This window comes from Lutra lutra, chromosome 17, assembly GCF_902655055.1.
Source record: "Lutra lutra chromosome 17, mLutLut1.2, whole genome shotgun sequence".
In the NCBI taxonomy this organism is placed as follows: Eukaryota; Metazoa; Chordata; class Mammalia; order Carnivora; family Mustelidae; genus Lutra; species Lutra lutra.
Genome location: NC_062294.1, coordinates 162,404 through 179,785, shown reverse-complemented (window position 1 = coordinate 179,785; position 17,382 = coordinate 162,404). Strand labels below are relative to the sequence as shown.

Genomic DNA, 17,382 nt, shown 5'->3' with positions numbered 1-17,382 from the left:
GGGGGGGGAGGGGGGGAACAGAGCGTGGGGGAGGGGTCATCACCTGGGGCAAGTCCTGGCCCGCCTGCCACTCAGCACCACACAGAGCTGCTTGGAGCTCAGGAGCCAGATGGGTTGTGGAAGGGTCAAGGACACCGAGGTCGTGAGCTGCCAGTCTACCGGGCACCCTCCTGGCCCTGACCTCCACCCCATCGGGTGTGCTGCTCACTCGTTCTGGGCCAGGATCTGTGTGGGCTGAGCCTGCCGGGAAGTCCCCCACAGTGCTGTAGACATGGTTGTGCAGTGAACTGGTAGCGGTGGCGGAGGGGTGGTTTGTGTTTTGTGAGCTTGTCCTGTCAGAAGTTCCCAGCTGGAGACTCCCTACAATTGGGGGTCAGCAATGAAAGTCTCTGCCGTGAACACCTGTGACAAGGACGGTGCCCTGCACCCATGCTGGTGTCTGTCAGTTACTACCCAGACTTTAGTCCTTGTCTCTGTACCTGGATTTGGTGAGTGGGATCGAGGAGAACCGACATAATCCCAGGCTGTCCTAGATCCACATTTGTCTCACGAGGGTGCCCTGCGGTAAGCTTCAGCCAGGAGGACAAGGGTCTGCTGGGCTCCTCCAGGAAGGGGTCTGTCCTCTGATGGAGGCAGGCAAGCAAGGTGAGCTTGACACCCAGCCTCTCCTTAAGTACGCCCGCATGGGGACGTATGTCCGGAGTCGCAGCAGCCCTTTTACAACTGGGCGTTGGTAACCTTCAGGGCAGAGCCAGTGTCCTAGAGAGAGGACAGCAGAGAGCGCTGGGCCAGGCCGTGGTGACACTGCTTGCTTCGCGACTCGCCGCCCCGAGCGGTGATCACGTCATCAGTGCTCAGCCAGACCGCTCAGGGTTGGGTCATTCCTTGCAGCCCGTTTCCGTGGAGATGGCCAGACAGCCAGCGCTCTCGCCTGGGAGCATCTGCTCTAAAGGCTTGCCCGGCCCCTCAAGGGTCCAGGCAGGGGTGAATGGGCTCCTCCCAGGCCTGCTGCCCGTGGACAGTGCTGATGGGTTATGCTCTCTCCCGTGAAGTCAGACCCTACCCCAGGGTCTTTAGCGCAGACACCACAGGGTGAGCACACAGGGTGTTGCCCTCCCCGAGCTCAGAGCAGTCCCTGTGACCCAGCTCTGGGCCAGGCCTTGTTGAGATCGCATCCTGCCAAGAGCCGGGAGGAGCTGTGTGGTTGCTCCTGGGACTCTGTCTGCTGGCTGGCCCTCAGGGAGCTCCGTGAAGGAAGCAGGGCCTGGGCTCTCCAGTCAGGCACTAACCTCCACCCGCTGGTGTGGCCATGGCTAGACACTGCTCTCTCACCGGCCTCCAGCTGCCCCATGAAGCTCGTTTACGCATTGAGAGCTTGCATTGTGCGGGCCTGGTGTGTGCCAGGCATTGTCCTTGGCGCTCCTGGGTCTCTGCTTGGACAATTGTGGCCAGTCCTTACCTCCCAGGGGCACGAGAGATCAAGTTATCATTGGCCTTAAGATTATCTGGGATTTCATGCAGACATTTTCCTCATAACCGTAACTAATCACAAAGTTGAGAGTCTCCCTCCCGTGAAGTCCCCATCGGGCACATCAGAACCAGATGGGGAGTCTCGAGGCCTCAGCAGGAAGACTGGTTGCTGGCCAGAGGCTGTCCAGTTCTCAGGCTCTTTGAAGTCTCCAGCAGGGGCTAGGGGTGGGGGAAGCATGACCATCTCAAAGGCCTCATTTATGGAGCTGAAGATACCGTGTCCTGGCAGTGTGCGGACACAGAATCGGGGGGGCCCTGGCAGACTGCCCCCAGAGGTGGAAGGTGGTCAGGAAGGTGGGCCTTGGTGATGGACAGCTGTGGTATGAATCCTGGGACCCATGTGGCAGGGACCCAGCTGGACTTCATGGCAGTGGTGCCTACACAGCCCCTCACTGCTGCTGGGACCACCACCCCTGACTGGCACCCCCCCCACCCGTGGTCCTGGGAACCTCTGCTCCCTTTGGGGTTCTCCATCAGGAGGAGAGAATGGGAGGGGTGAAGTCCACAGAGGGCAAGGAGCTTGGTGTGTGGGGCCCATTCTGTGCCTGCTGCCTGTGGGGTGTGGGGCTGTCTTCTGTTCTCCGTGGGGAGACGGGCTGGGGTCCTCGTGCTCTGCCAGCAACAGGCCAGCAGGTCCACATTCCTACATGCTGCCCTGTGCAAGCGGGGGGCCTGTGTCCACCAAAGATGGGACCAGAACAGACAGAAGACGCCCAGTGGGGTCTGTGCACCGAAGACCACTCCACACAGCCACGAGGATGTCACGGAGGGGCTCCCAGGGCAGGCGGACCCCCAAGCTGTTTGGGGGCAATTAACATTTTCTGGGTGGGTCTGGGTGTTGCTTTCCTGGCCGTGGTTAGGTTGGGGCACCCACGAACCTGCATATTTACAGTTCATGTACTTCGATGTGTGATGTTCTTCAGCGAGAAGCACAAGGGGAGGGACAGCTTTTTGTCTGTGGGGTGATGCAGATGTAAGCGATGATTAATGTTCGTGAGTGGGCTGCCTGGCCCTGGGGGTGGGGGGGTAGTGTGCTTGAACAGGAATGTCACAGGGAGAACGCCCTCCCAGCCCTGCCATCACCACTCAGCCAAGCCCTGACCTCCTTCCTTGTTGCCTCAAGTGGTCTCCCCCTTCCACAAACGGTCTGGTTCCCCCTCCCACTTCCGCTCTTCAGAGGAGGAACTCCAGTCTGCAGTGAGAAAGTGCTAGGAGCGCCCTGGAGCGAGGCCAGAGCAGGTGCCCACAGGCCCTCTGGGCTGTGCACCCCGTGGCTGCCTTTGAAGTGGTTGCTCTGCAGAGGAAGTGGGGGCTGTTGGTCACTGGGGCTGGCAGCTCTGTCCCTGCCCCTCCCCCGTGGGAGGAGGAAGAGCAAGAGCCTCCCTCAGGGCTCCAGGGACTGGGTGGGAGTCCTAGGGGGTAGGGGCTGCCCTGAGTAAGCATCTCACATGGGGTAGGGAGTTAGGGCTTCAGGCGGGGCGGGGGTGGTCGACAGCCGATGACTGTTCCCAAGGCACACTGGCATTGGGTGGGTGGCCAGAGATCAGAGATGGCTCCAGGAGGCGGTGGAGTTTGCAGGGGACCTGGAGCAGATGTAGAGGAGGCCCCTGGGAGTGGCACAGGGCTGGGAGTACCAGTGGGCGGAGCACAGGTGAGAGGGGAGACGTCCCCCAGAGCCCCAGTCTTTGGTGTCACCCTGGCTGCCCCTGGTGCTGCAGGGAGAATGCTGAGCGTGGGTGCTCTCCGACTGCATCCAGGGTGCACGCCCGTCATGTGGCCACCCTCAGGGGGAGGGGCTCCAGGGACTTGAAAGATGTGCAGAAAGGGTTCATTCTTTCTGGGACCTCAGCCCACCCCAGGCCTGGAGGAGCAGGAGGCCTGGCCAGCCGTAAGACAGCAAGCCGCCCAGAAACGTATGTCTGGACCTGAGGAACGGTACCTCCACAGAGGAGGTAGGGAGGGGGGCTGAGGGTCTGGAGTCCAGAGGCACTAGAAGCTGGGTCTCTGAGGGCTTGGGGTCCTGGCTGGGAAGCGACCACTCTGGTGGGAAGCTGGGGTCTCTTCAGCGGGGTCATGGCCAAGTGGACGTGGGTACAGACAGGGAGAGGGTGAGTGTGAGGGCGGTCTGGGAGGACACGAGCCCTGCTGGTGCGGCGATGAGCTGAGCGGGACGCCTGTGAGTGAGGACCCCTTTCTGCTCCCCAGTGGGACTATGTCTGTGCAGGGCCCCCAGAGGAGGCTGCTAGGCTCCCTTAACTCCATACCCCCAGCCACCCCTCCGCTCAGGCCGCCTACCAACCAGACGGGGCCCCAGTGCCTGGAGGTGTCCGTTCCCGACGGGCTCTTCCTCAGCCTGGGGCTGGTGAGTGTGCTGGAGAACGTGCTGGTGGTGGCCACCATCGCCAGGAACCGCAACCTACACTCGCCCATGTATTACTTCATCTGCTGCCTGGCCGTGTCCGACCTGCTGGTGAGCGTGAGCAACGTGCTGGAGATGGCCATGCTGCTGCTGCTGGAGGCGGGCGCCCTGGCCGCCCGGGCCACCGTGGTGCAGCAGCTGGACGACGCCATTGACGTGCTCGTGTGCGGCGCCATGGTGTCCAGCCTCTGCTTCCTGGGCGCCATCGCTGTGGACCACTACATCTCCGTCTTCTACGCACTACGCTACCACAGCATCGTCACGCTGGCCCGCGCCTGGCGCGCCATCTCCGCCATCTGGCTGGCCAGCGTCCTCTCTGGCGCGCTCTTCATCGCCTACGACAACCACATGGCTGTGCTGCTTTGCCTCGTCAGCTTCTTCGTGGCCATGCTGGTGCTCATGGTGGGGCTGTATGTGCACATGCTAGCCCGGGCCTGCCAGCACGCCCGCCGCATCGCTCGGCTGCACAAGAGGCAGCGCCCTGCCCGCCAGGGCTTCAGCCTCAAGGGCACCGCCACGCTCACTGTCCTGCTGGGCATCTTCTTCCTCTGCTGGGGCCCCTTCTTCCTGCACCTCTCGCTCATGGTCCTCTGCCCTCAACACCCCATCTGTGGCTGCGTCTTCAAGAATTTCAACCTCTTCCTCACCCTCATCATCTGCAACTCCATCGTCGATCCCCTCATCTATGCCTTCCGCAGTCAGGAGCTCCGAAAGACACTGCAGGAGATGGTGCTGTGCTCCTGGTGAGGCTGTGGGCTGGCCGCGCTGCTGGGCAGAGGGCAGTGGCTAGGTCCCTTGGCCTGTGTGAGCCTGAAGGGGCAGAAGAGATGATCTCCAGGGGTGTGGCCGCACGGACGCTCTGGGGCCTGAGAAAGGAAGGCACGCCAGGCTCCAGGAGTGGCTGTGGACAGTGGAGGAGGCTGGAGACATGGTGGGGCCGCAGGCACTGGAGGTGGATCTCTGGCTTCTGGACGCGTCTCTGCTGACTCTAGGAGTACTCCACCTCCACCCAGGGACCGGGCAAGCTCTGCACACTCACCTCTGCTGCCCCTGCCTGCTGGGACGTGAAGCGTCCGTGGTGGGTGCTGGACGAGCACTCGTCCCCAGGAGAGCCTCCACAAGAGGCGCTTCCCGACCAGCAAGAACTGGCCACACAGGACTGCTCCAGGAACCAGGGAGCTCCTGTTTGAGGTCGAGGGACCGTGTCTACAGTGGAGGGGGTGCTGATTTAAGGCTCAGTGGTGACCAGAGAGCTGGGGGCCCATCCGTGTCTGCTGCCTGTCCCCAGTGGACGGGGCCAGCCAACACCTGCTCTGGCCAGGGCAGAGGCTGTCGGCCTGAGTCAGAGACCAGTGTGTAGGGTCTCAGGGAAGCAGTCTGGTAATAAATGCTGTGCTTGGTGCAGACTCATGGCCCCCTGCCTTGCCTCTTTCCAGAAAGTGCTTGAAGCGGGATTGAGGAGGAATGGGGAGAGGCGGGGTGGGGTTGAGGGTGATGGTCAGGGAGAAGTGAATCCCAGAAACCAGCCAGACACCATGGCAGGCCTGCCCAGGTGAAGAGGCCACAGCCCCCAAGGACCCAGGGTGCTTGAGGCCTAACCAAGGGGAGAGTGTGGGGGCCCCAATCACACTCACCCTGGGCCTGGGTCTCAGCTTTCTCTTCATGGTGGAAACCCCAGCTCAGAGCAACTACAGTGAGAAACAGCAGCTGCCCTGGCCCAGTCACCTCCATGGGGACCCGACTCAGCACCGGGACCGTCCAGGCTGCCCTCAGTTGCAGCAGGAGCACGACCACCGTAACCCATGTGTGATCTCAACCTGAGCTCACCCCTCTCACACCCAGTCCTGGCCGCCCCTCCTCCATGTCTGCCCACAGTTTAGAGTGTGCTGGGGGTTGGGGTCTACTCTCCCCCTGGATAGCCCCTGGGGAAGTATTTGAAGCAAGGCCTCCCAGAGTGGGGTGAGGCTGTCCAGGGACTGTCCGAGTCCAAGTCCCAAAGGGAATGGCCATCTGGGGTGAGTACTGGTATTGGCAGCCCTCGGGTCCTCCCTGTTGCGAACCTGGGATTCTCACTGGGGAGCCCACCTGGTTTCCTCCACAGGTGCTGAGCCTACAGCTGACCCCCTTCCTGATGCAGGTTCCGCCGTGGCAAGGGTGATGGTATCAGCCAATTTGAAGGCAGGGCTGGTAATGCCTCAAGCCTTCGGCAGCCACTGGCAGCCACCCCCACTCTGCCCTAGCCAGGCCCCACCCCTGCTGGTAGCTTCAGCCCAAACTGCTGGCCTTGAGGCCAGGCGCTGGTTCCCGGCAGGGCCAGCCTTTGCTGGGACACAAGATAGTGAGTCAGCCTTGAACCTGGCACCAGAGTCCTCTGGGGATGGAGAGAGAGGTGGCCTGGCTCGACGCCATCACGCAGACGGGGCATGTGGGTAATGGGGCTTGGCCAACAGGGTGCTGCAAAGGTTCTTCCTTTGCTTGGATGGGGAGGCGCAGCCAATTTCGGGGAAGAGCCAAATGCTTACCAAAGACCCTTGAGCGGGGGACAGGGAGGGGCCCCAGGCAGCCGGAAGCCAACCACAGAAAGCTGCATCATGGACACGTTGTGGGGGAGGGGTGTCTCTTGAGAACAAAAGACCCATTTCTAGACTAGTCGAACTGGAGAGCTCAGGGTGGGGGGGAAAGGGGCTTATGCACAGCCACACCCTGTCAATGCACTCCTGAGCGCAGCCTAGACACAGGCACACCACAGGCCTGTCCAGCTGACTGCTTGTGGGACCTCCATGCGCTGTGACCGGACCCTTCCTGGAAGGTTCTGATACTGAAATATCAGAAGGACCTTATTATAAGGTGGTTTCACCACAGCGTCTGACCCCGGTAGAATATTAAGCCAGTGGTGTGGTGCATGTGTAAGGTAATGTCTGTACTGTGAGTCTAGTTCATACCCTCCTTTCTCTTCTGACCAGTGGGCCCTCCTCTCCCCGCCCCCCGTCCAGGAATCCCCCATCTCGCCTTATGCACACTGTCTTACTACTTAGCCTCTATCACCCTGTTGTGTTGGCCTCCCTTGGACCAAGAGCCCAGGAGTCCAGGTGACACCAGGGCATGAATCAGACAGAAATCACTACCCACCATTCCCCACCCTGTCAGTCCCTTGCCTGGCTGGTGTCCTTTGGATAATTCCTGACAGCAGTACTCACTGAGCAGCAGCTCCATACCAGGCACTGTGCCTAGCAGGGGCACAAAGCAGCCCCACGGACCAGGTCCATTTGCAATCTCATGGCAGATCCCTGAGAGGGGAGGGGCAGGTGGCATTCCCCACTGCAGAGAAGGGCCTCGAAGCTCAGAGCCGCCATTGTAACCCACCGTCCTTCTGACACGGCGTTTCTGAGCCCTGCCCCATGCTTTCTTCTGGAGGGTTCAGTGCCTGCTGCAGCCTTTTCCTGCCTCCCCCACCCCTAAGGGGTCCAGCAGAGCTCAAAGTACCTTGTTTGTCCCTTCATACCACAAGACAGGGAGCCGGGAGGCGTCCTTCTCGCTCTTTGGGGTGGGAACCTGGGGTTGGTCCCTGGACGGGTGTGGGGAAGAAAGACCGTCTTTGCAAAGCCGTGGGTTGTGGCTGCCGCAGCGGTAGGACCCGAGAGGGCAGCCTGGGCGGGGTCCGAGAGCCAAGAGGGGCTTCTATTGTCCTCCCTGGAGCCCGCCAGCCCCTCCCTTCAGTGTGCGGGGGGGCCCCCGGACTCCCACCCCCGCCCCCCGCTGGCCCCCAGGCCCCGCCGGCGGCGGGCGGAGACGGCGGGCGGAGCGCCGCAGCGCGCGGCCGAGCCGAACCGGGATGCGCGGTGCTGATGCTGCAGGGCCCGTGCGGCATTCTGCGGCGGCGTCCCCCGATTGGCCGCGCGCGGTGACGCCAGGCTGGCGCTGCGGGCGGGGCCCAGCCTATAAGAGCGGGCGGCGGGGGCGGCCGACCCTCCGCAGCCAGCCCCGGCCCGTCCGCGCGTGTCCCGCAGCCGCCCGCCACACGCACCGAGCATGAGGGAGATCGTGCACATCCAGGCCGGCCAGTGCGGCAACCAGATCGGGGCCAAGGTGAGGACGCGCGCCGCCCCCCCACCCCCGGCCCCAGCCCCAGACTCCCGGCCCGGACCCCGGCGCGCAGCCCGCCTCCCCACCCAGAGCCGGGGCCCCCGAGGGAGGGAAGCAGGGAGGAGCCGCACCCCAAGCCGCGCTTGCGACGGCGAAGCCAGGAACAAAGGGACGAGTCGAGCCCGGCGGCCGGGGCACCGGGATCCCTGCCCTGCCACGTCCACACAGTCTTCTTTCTGGCCCTGCCCGGGTTATCTCAGGCCTGCGGGAGCGCAGCGCACGTCTGCGGCTGAGCTCCATCCACAGCGGCTGCCGCTGCGGGGACGGCCTGGGCGTGGCCCCTTTCTTTGGGGTCGCAATTCAGCCTTGAGCGAGATGGGTGGGGTGGGCATGTTTTGGTGGGACGTCCCCTTCAAAGACGAAAAATGATTCTGTCTGCCGTGCTCCTGCTCTCCCCAGGAACAGGATGTCCTCCAAGCGGCCAAAGCCGTCCCCCGTGCCCCCACCCTCGCTGTCCCCCTCCTCAGCTTCCTGACCCCACCCTATTCCTTTGTTGGAGGAGGGGTTGGGGCCAGACTCGGGGTGACCTTGGTCCAGAAGTGGACTCTCCCTCAGCTCAGCCAAGCCTGGGCAAAAACCTCCGCCGGGTTTGGACAGCACCCGCCCAGGGACTGTGGAGTCTGGGGGTGGGACGTAGGAACAAAGCCCCGCTCCTGGGATGGACAGCGGCATCACCACCGGGCTCCTCCCCTCCATTGTTAGTCCACCTCGCAGATGTGGGAAAAGGAGGTGGTACAATCCTCACTGGAACCTAGGAGACAGGTGTCACGTCCCCAAATTCAGGCAGACTGTCCCTTGCCCAAGGTCACACAGCCAGTGGGAGAGAGAGCCACGCCACCGTCAGACATCCAGCCCTGGGCTCAGGCTAGGTGGGTGGGGCCTGCTGCCCACGGGGCACCCCGCAGAACAAAACAGGGGAATGGGGGTGTCTTTGTCAGGACCAAGGCCAGGGACGCAGGGTGGGAGTGGTGCAGGGCGGGTTTCCCAAAGGAGGCAGTGGGAGGAGCCAGGACTTGAAGGGGAAGGGGCCTCGGAAGGGGCTCCTCTGGAGGCTGTTGCTATGGAAACCGGGAAAGAACAAAAAGCTAATTACAACCGGGATGGGGCAGCCTCGTGGCTGACATGTAAATTGCAACTTCTTGTGTAGGGTGGAGGCCACTTGGATGGGGTGGAGGGGGGAGCACCGAGGAGACTCCCTAATCCCCGGAAGAAACAGCTGTGCCTGCCTCCAGGAAGGGGGCTGGGAGAGGGGGAAGCCTGGGGGATGGTGGTCTCAAATCAAATCAGGACTCCTGGGGCAGTCACTGACAGCTGCCCTAGCCAGGTGGGAGGGGCGGAGGGCTCATTAATGTGGCCACAGGGGCCAGGCCTGCCCTGAACATCTGCTCCTTGGAGGGCCAGGGGTCACTGGGGGGAAGGCGGGCATCCCTGAGTTCCGCCTGAGCCTGGGGGAGTGGTGATCTGGTTATACACCCTTCCTCTGTATGGCTAGGACAGATGCACACCAACCAAAGGCAAGTCCACACCTGGAGCTGTAACTGGGGTGGGGGGAGGGCACAGGGGGTGGCAGGAGGGGAGGGAGGAGGGCAGTCAGTAGCCTGAGTGCTGGACAAGTGTCCTTGGCTGAGATTTTTTCCTACTTCTTAGAGGTGTGGCCTCCTGGGTTTGCTCATTATTTTTTATTCTTTTTGGGTTGATTTTCTTACTTTATGTTGTTTTAAAAATTAGTATCTGGTCCTTTCTAACAATTCAAACCAGAGAGAGTTGGATTTTGTGGGGAGAGGAATTGTTTCTTTCTTTTCACCACTGCCTTTTTTGGTGACCAGTGACAGCAGCTGAGCTGTTTCCTTCTGGCCTCCTTGTCCTTTGAAGTCTCCAGAGACCAAACTGAAAAAGTTCTCCAAGCCCCTGTGCCAGGCCTCATGTAGGTAACTTGCGGGCCCAGCAGATGCTGCCATCTGCCCTGTGGACAGGTTGTTCATTGACCATTTCTGTTTTCTGATCCCATCGTGGCTGTGGGCTCCCTGGTGAGCGGAGCGGGCAAACTTTTCCTTCTCAGCACCAGCTGCAGCTGATGGGTGGGCTGGGGCCGCTGCGAGCCTGGCCCAGCCCAGCCCCTGCTCTAGGGAGGGGCCTGGCTGTGGGGGATGGAGAGAGGTCAGGGCGACTGGGGCCAGGAGAGAGGTCACCTCTCCTGAGCGGTAGCTTGCCGGCATTACGCTCATGACAATGGACCTCTGAGTATTGAGCACGGTGCCTGGTGTTCAGACCCATCACCTCACTGAGATCCGGTGACGTAGGGGACCGCCCTTCCCCCATGGGTTGCTCCGGGAAGCTGAGGCACCGCCCAGGAGGGATAGGGCAGGGCTGGACTCTAGGTCTGCGCGGATCCATTAGGATGGGCGGGGACTCCCCCCCAACACCCACACCGCCGCCACACCACAGGCGGATGAATCTCGGGACCTCATCCTTCTCTGGGGTGCAGGGCCATCCAGGAGCCTTTGTCTGGGCCCCCTTTTCTCGGCCGCTGGGCGGAGCCTCGGAAGGGCGGGCCCTGGCTCTGACCGCCAATAGGGGGAGGGATTTCCTGGTTTCCTTGAACCGGCCTCCTAAATGGGTCAGTGTTAGCGCTCGCGGTGCTCCGGCCCGGGAGAGGCTTCGAGATCCTGGAAGGGTCTGACGCCTGCCGGTGAATCTGCAAGCCCTCCCTCCGCGGAGCCGCTGCCCCCCGCTTGCCCTGGCCGACGCCTCCCGGGTCCCAGAGCGAGGACGCGGCAAAGGATCAGCACCACGGACAGCGCCAAGGGCGCGGCGCGACGGGCGTTTCACCTAGCAGCCCAGGTCCCCGTGCCATGCGGCAGTTTTCTCAACCGTAGTGATGGTCATGATTATTTCTTACTTAATTTACAAAACTGTATTTTGTTATTGATTAAATATCACATAATATTTTTCTAATACGATACTTATTTTAAATCACATTTTTGTTAGTTTTAACCTCAAAAACAATATATTCTTCTAAAAAGTTGAAACATTGCAGATAAAGCCAAAGTGCCCATTTAGCCACCTCATGCCCCTAGGTCCTGCTCTCCTGGGGGGACAATTTTGTTTTCCATTCTTCCAGCCTGTTTTCTGTGCATGTGCACCTATGTATATCTTTGTAGAAAAACAGCATCTTTTTGAGAGCCTGTTTTTTACTTTATCATTATGCAATGTGCCTTTCCCTTAAGGGTGTGTCTCGGAGATGTGTTCCTATCAGTGATGATATTTTACTGCACCACAGTGTCCCAAAATATATTGATTTTTTTTTTTAGTATATTGGCTTTTTATTTTTATTTTATTTTTTTTTAAAGATTTTATTTATTTATTTGACAGACAGAGATCACCAAATAGGCAGAGAGGCAGGCAGAGGGAGATGGGGAGGAAGCAGGCTCCCCGCCGAGCAGAGAGCCCGATGCGGGGCTCGATCCAAGCACCCCGGGATCATGACCTGAGCTGAGGGCAGAAATTTAACACACCGAGCCACCCAGGCACCCCAGTATATTGGCTTTTTAAAACTTTCATTTTTATTTGCTATCTGTGCATATGGCGTTACAGATTTAAATAGCATCTAACCTTCTAACTCAATGAAGCCACCATTTGCTGAATGCATCAGGCCTTGTGCTGACCCCTTAATGTAGGTGCTATTATTATGTCCACTTTACAGATGGGAAAACTGAGGTCCCAGGAGAGGGAGCCAGTGGTCCACCCTGACGGTGCTGGGTTCTGGCCCATCACCTCCTGGAAAACCATGATTTCCAGAGATGCATTTCCGATAACTCTCTGCAGATGTATGGGCGGGACGATGCCCAGCTGTCTCCCTCCCGGTCCTCTGCAGGGGCTGTGGTGTCCCTGAAACCAGAAGTCTGGGGTGTCTCAGAGCTCTGGGGACCAAGGCTCTGGCTCCTGCCTTCATGCAGGCTTCGGGCTGAGGGGGGCCAAGGAGATCCACACAGTGGTCAGCAGCTCGGATCAGGCCCCAAAGGCCTGAGTGACATTTTTGTGTGTGGGGGGTATTTTTTCCTAATTACAAAATTTAAAAAAAAAATTTTTAAAAGATTTTATTTATTTATTTGACAGACAGAGATCACAAGTAGGCAGAGAGGCAGGCCGGGGGGTGGGGTGGGGGGGACAGGCCCCTGCTGAGCAGAGAGCCTGATGTGGGGCTTCATCCCAGAACCCTGGGATCATGACCTGAGCTGAAGGCAGAGGCCTTAACCCACTGAGCCACCCAGGAGCCCCTTTAATTACAAAATTAACACACACAATGTAAAAAGATCAGTTAACAATGACAAAATGGGGAGTAAATCCAGCCCTCCCCTCACTGAGGGACAACCTCTGGTAACAGCCTCTCTGGATGAACACCAAGACTTTCCTGCATGTTTTATAATAATGGTAACACTGTCTGTGATTATCAGAATTTAATAATTTATTTATTTAAAAAAATATTTCTTATTTATTCATTTGAAAGAGAGAGAGCGAACGAGAGCACTAGCAGACGGAAAGTTCAGAGACAGAGGGAGAAGCAGACTCCCCAATGAGCAGGGAGCCCAACGAGGGGCTCAATCCCAGGACCCTGGGATCAGGACCGGAGCCGAAGGCAGACACTTAAGTGACTGAATCACCCAGGCGTCCCTAATTATCAGAGTTTTTAAAAATATTTTCCGGGGCACCTGGGTGGCTCAGTGGGTTAAAGCCTCTGCCTTCGGCTCAGGTCATGATCCCAGAGTTCTGGGATCGAGCCCCACATCGGGCTCTTTGCTCGGCAGGGAGCCTGCTTCCCCCTCTCTCTATGCCTACTTGTGATCTTTGTCTGCCAAATAAATACATAAAATCTTTAAAAAATATATATATATTTTCTAACTAATCTTTTGTTGTTTAGAAACTAACATGGGACAATTCCAAAAGAGCCAAAGGATATATAGTCAGAAGAATTTTCCCTAACCCAGACCCACATTCCCAGGCCCAGTTCCCTGGAGCAGATACCTCTGGGCCTGTTAGACATCTATATAGAGATAAACATGTGCAGACTGGGTTCTAACTGCATTTCTCACTGAGCTGTCTTTTATGGGCACATGACTCCCATGTAAGGGTCTGTTACTTCTCCAGGCCTTCATACCATTCATCTTCTGAAAGTCACTCCAACCCTGAGGAGCAAAGGGGAGGGGCCCTGGGAAGTCACACCGTGTATGACTAATGACCCTCTCTGCATGGGCCCACTGTGTTCCACATGGCTTGGAAATGTCCTTGGGGTGAGGGCCAAGCTTTGTGCAGCCTTCCCTTCACCCAGGGGATGTGGCTTTGTGTGCTGAGATATATGAGCCCATTCACATGCTTTGCACGATTTACTGGCTTTGTTCCCACAAAGACCATTTTCCCCATCAGGCCTATGAACAGATGAGGACCCTGAGGCACAGAGAGTCTAAAGGACCTGCAAAGGGTCACACGGCTGGGAAAAGGTGGCACAGCTCCTGAATGTGGGCCCTGCTCTGTGCTTTTGTGCCCTGGGAGCAGATTTTGAGAAGCACTATGGGTTCCAGCTCAAGGGGGAGAGGGTGAGTGGCAGCAGGCAGTGGCCAGAGTGAACCCTAGGAGCTTGGGCTGGGCCAGCTCTTCACAGACAGGCTGGGAGAACCAGGCAAGTCATTCCCCATTCAGGGCCCCTGTGGTTCCCATTGGCTGAGGCTGATGATGTGCCTGACCCTGTCTCTGAGATGCCCTGACACTAAGGGGCACGTGTATCCCAGACTCTGTCTCTGTCACTTACTATAGGCCGCTCTTTGCCTTCTCTGTGCCGTGGTTCCTTTGTCTGGGAAGAGAGAATAAAGAAAACCACCGCTAGAGGTTGTTGACTACTAACGCCTCATGGAGGAATGGACTGAGCAGGGCTTCTGGGTAGCGAGTACAGAGCTGAGTCTGGGGGGCCTAGGTCTGAAGTCACTCAAAGGGGCTAGTGCAAGCTTTGAGTCCAGGCCCCTAATTTAACAGACATGGCTGAGGCCCTGGCAGGGAAAGGGCCTGGTGGGGTTCATAAGCACCTGCAGACCCTTCCTCTCCCCCCTGCAGTTCTGGGAGGTCATCAGTGACGAGCACGGGATAGACCCCAGCGGCAACTATGTGGGGGACTCGGACCTCCAGCTGGAGCGCATCAGCGTCTACTACAACGAGGCCTCTTGTAAGCCGCCCCCGCCCCCGCCCCGGTCCCTGCGCTTGGTCTGGGAGGGTGGGGGGAGGGCGCTGGGACTGCGGGTCTCAGCATCTCTGCCCTCCTATCAGTGGTTCGGCAGGTATGACCCGAGACTCACAAAACAAACATGGGGAGCCCTAGAATCTGCCACCATAGTGAGATTCAAATATCTGGGATCCTTCCTTGACACTTGCATATTCTAGGGGACGGACAGGGCTGGGCAGGGTCCTGGAGGCTCCTCAGAAGTCCATGGGAGGGTCCAGCAGGGGCCACTTGGCTGCTGGAGTAAGATGATGTCCATAGTGAACTGGAGAAATATTAACCTGCCCCTGTCAGTGTAGTTCGCAGTCCTGGATGGCTGGGTGTTGACCGAAATCCCAACTTCACACATGGTTCCAGCCTCTCTGACCCCGGAGTCTGAGCACCTATGGTGACAGCCTGACTCTGGCAGGCCAGGGCAGGATTTAGAGGTTAGGAGGAGCCCCTGACCCTCTGTGACCCACATAACCCACCCCTTTCTCCTCAGCTCATAAGTATGTGCCTCGGGCCATTCTGGTGGACCTTGAGCCCGGAACCATGGACAGCGTCCGGTCTGGTGCCTTTGGACACCTTTTCAGGCCTGACAACTTCATCTTCGGTAAGTTTCCCTTGTCTCACACTCTGATGCAGACCAATAAGGCATCACAGGCAAATAAGATCAGCAGAAACAACAGGGCAGAGTCACCCCTGAGCAGGACAGAACTGACCTTCCCATTTTGCATTTGGCAGCAGTGGCACAGAGAAAGGGCTCTGCGTGGGGAATAGAAACCATTTGGTGTTTCAAGCAGAATGATGGGTGAGACAGAGAGCTAAGTTTATAGGACCATCACAGAGCTGGCAGATGGGCATCGGGGTCCAGAGGACTCAAGTTCACAGGCATGAAGCATTGCTGTGATCAGGAGGGCCTCACCCCAGTTCTGTCTTCTGAAGCTTGGCACCCCAATTGATGGGCACCAATCCACATTAGACCCCACACTGCAAGGGATTCTGGGGTTTTGGGGGCTCTAGCTGATGCTTCCAGCATGGCCAACCAGAGGCTGGAGGGGAGGACTGAACGACTCACCCAGAACCTCCCCCCCAGGGAGGCAAAGCAGGAGGTGCCCCTCCAGCTTCTCAATTCTTGTCTAGAGCCCTGGTACCTTAGGGCACCAGGCAGTGGGGTCCCCAACACACATCATGGTGGGCGTGGAGGGCCATGGAGGGAGTGAGGCGATGCAGGCACCCCCACTTTCCAGACAGGAAGCAGACACAGAGATTCCATGGTTGCTCTCTGGGATGGGCTACTCTGTTGGCCACTGTAGGTCTAACTAGTCTGTGTCACCCTCCTGCCACCCCCCGACCCCCACAGGTCAGAGCGGAGCCGGCAACAACTGGGCCAAGGGGCACTACACGGAGGGCGCCGAGCTGGTGGACTCCGTCCTGGACGTGGTGCGGAAGGAGTGTGAGAATTGCGACTGCCTGCAGGGCTTCCAGCTGACCCACTCGCTGGGCGGGGGTACAGGCTCCGGCATGGGCACGCTGCTCATCAGCAAGGTGCGGGAGGAGTACCCGGACCGCATCATGAACACCTTCAGCGTGGTGCCTTCGCCCAAGGTGTCGGACACGGTGGTGGAGCCCTACAACGCCACTCTGTCCATCCACCAGCTGGTGGAGAACACGGACGAGACCTACTGCATCGACAACGAGGCCCTGTATGACATCTGCTTCCGCACCCTCAAGCTGGCCACACCCACCTACGGCGACCTCAACCACCTGGTGTCGGCCACCATGAGCGGCGTCACCACCTCCCTCCGCTTCCCTGGCCAGCTCAATGCCGACCTGCGCAAGCTGGCCGTGAACATGGTGCCCTTCCCCCGCCTGCACTTCTTCATGCCCGGCTTCGCCCCGCTCACTGCCCGCGGCAGCCAGCAGTACCGCGCGCTCACGGTGCCCGAGCTCACCCAGCAGATGTTCGACGCCAAGAACATGATGGCCGCCTGCGACCCCCGCCACGGCCGCTACCTGACCGTGGCCACCGTCTTCCGTGGCCGCATGTCCATGAAGGAGGTGGACGAGCAGATGCTGGCCATCCAGAGCAAGAACAGCAGCTACTTCGTGGAATGGATCCCCAACAACGTGAAGGTGGCCGTGTGCGACATCCCGCCCCGGGGGCTCAAGATGTCCTCCACCTTCATCGGCAACAGCACGGCCATCCAGGAGCTGTTCAAACGCATCTCGGAGCAGTTCACCGCCATGTTCCGGCGCAAGGCCTTCCTGCACTGGTACACGGGCGAGGGCATGGACGAGATGGAGTTCACCGAGGCCGAGAGCAACATGAATGACCTGGTGTCCGAGTACCAGCAGTACCAGGACGCCACGGCCGAGGAGGAGGGTGAGATGTACGAAGACGACGAGGAGGAGTCTGAGGCTCAGGGCCCCAAATGAGGCGGCTAGAGGGCCGGAGCCAGGCTGCGGCTGTGGCCCCAGAGGCCTGACCCCAGAGCCATGTCGCCATTAACACCACCCCAGCCTCGCCCCCGCCAGCTCCGGCCGCGGCACCCTAGGGTTCCCAGTATTTACTGCATCCCCACCCCACGTGAGTCCCCTCTTGTCATCATAGGTCAGGTCCACTTCTGTGTCTGCTTTACTGTCAGCTCCAGGCCTATTTTATGGTTCATTTGGTTTTCTTTTCTTTTCTTTTTTACTGGTTTGTGTTTTTATTTTGGGGCGGGGGGATACTTAATAAATTTATTGCTGTCAGATATCCCTGCCTGGTGCTGGAGATTTCTTTTTATTCTAGAAAGTTGGGTCTTGAGGTGGGAGGAGGGGCTGACAGGGAGGCCCAGGGCAGGGAAGGGCCGTTGTCTCCCCAGGCCGCTGGCTGGGGCTGGCCTGTGCGGAGAGCCTGTAGGTTCTGAAGGCTCAGCAGCTGGGAGCTTCTGGAGGCAGAGTCCTGGAGATGGGCCATGCTCCCTCATCTCCGACGGGGAGGCCCACGCTCCAGAGCTTTCCTCTGGCGGGCCGCCAGACACCCGAACCAGAGGTGGGA

The 17,382-nt window shown here is 59.0% G+C and overlaps 1 protein-coding gene across 1 annotated transcript; it reads left to right on the top strand.

Annotated features, from left to right (window-relative positions):
• Window positions 1-610: 610 nt before the first annotated feature.
• On the top strand, window positions 611-17,107 carry TUBB3 (tubulin beta 3 class III). Its single transcript, XM_047711705.1, has 9 exons — window positions 611-4,693; window positions 4,942-5,133; window positions 5,386-5,501; window positions 5,602-5,744; window positions 7,717-7,788; window positions 7,893-8,035; window positions 14,195-14,303; window positions 14,842-14,952; window positions 15,703-17,107. Exons 1-9 carry the CDS (start codon window positions 3,743-3,745, stop codon window positions 16,776-16,778), a joined length of 2,913 nt encoding a protein of 970 aa, XP_047567661.1. The 5' UTR covers window positions 611-3,742; the 3' UTR covers window positions 16,779-17,107.
• Window positions 17,108-17,382: the final 275 nt, after the last annotated feature.

Bases quoted from the DNA above. Each gene is read 5' to 3' on its own strand.
- TUBB3 (XM_047711705.1), top strand. From the start codon at position 3,743: ATGTCTGTGCAGGGCCCCCAGAGGAGGCTGCTAGGCTCCCTTAACTCC. The intron at 5,502-5,601 runs GTGAAGAGGCCA...CCTGGGTCTCAG, and splicing joins ACCATGGCAGGCCTGCCCAG to CTTTCTCTTCATGGTGGAAA. The intron at 5,745-7,716 runs GTAACCCATGTG...GCTGGCCCCCAG, and splicing joins GCAGCAGGAGCACGACCACC to GCCCCGCCGGCGGCGGGCGG.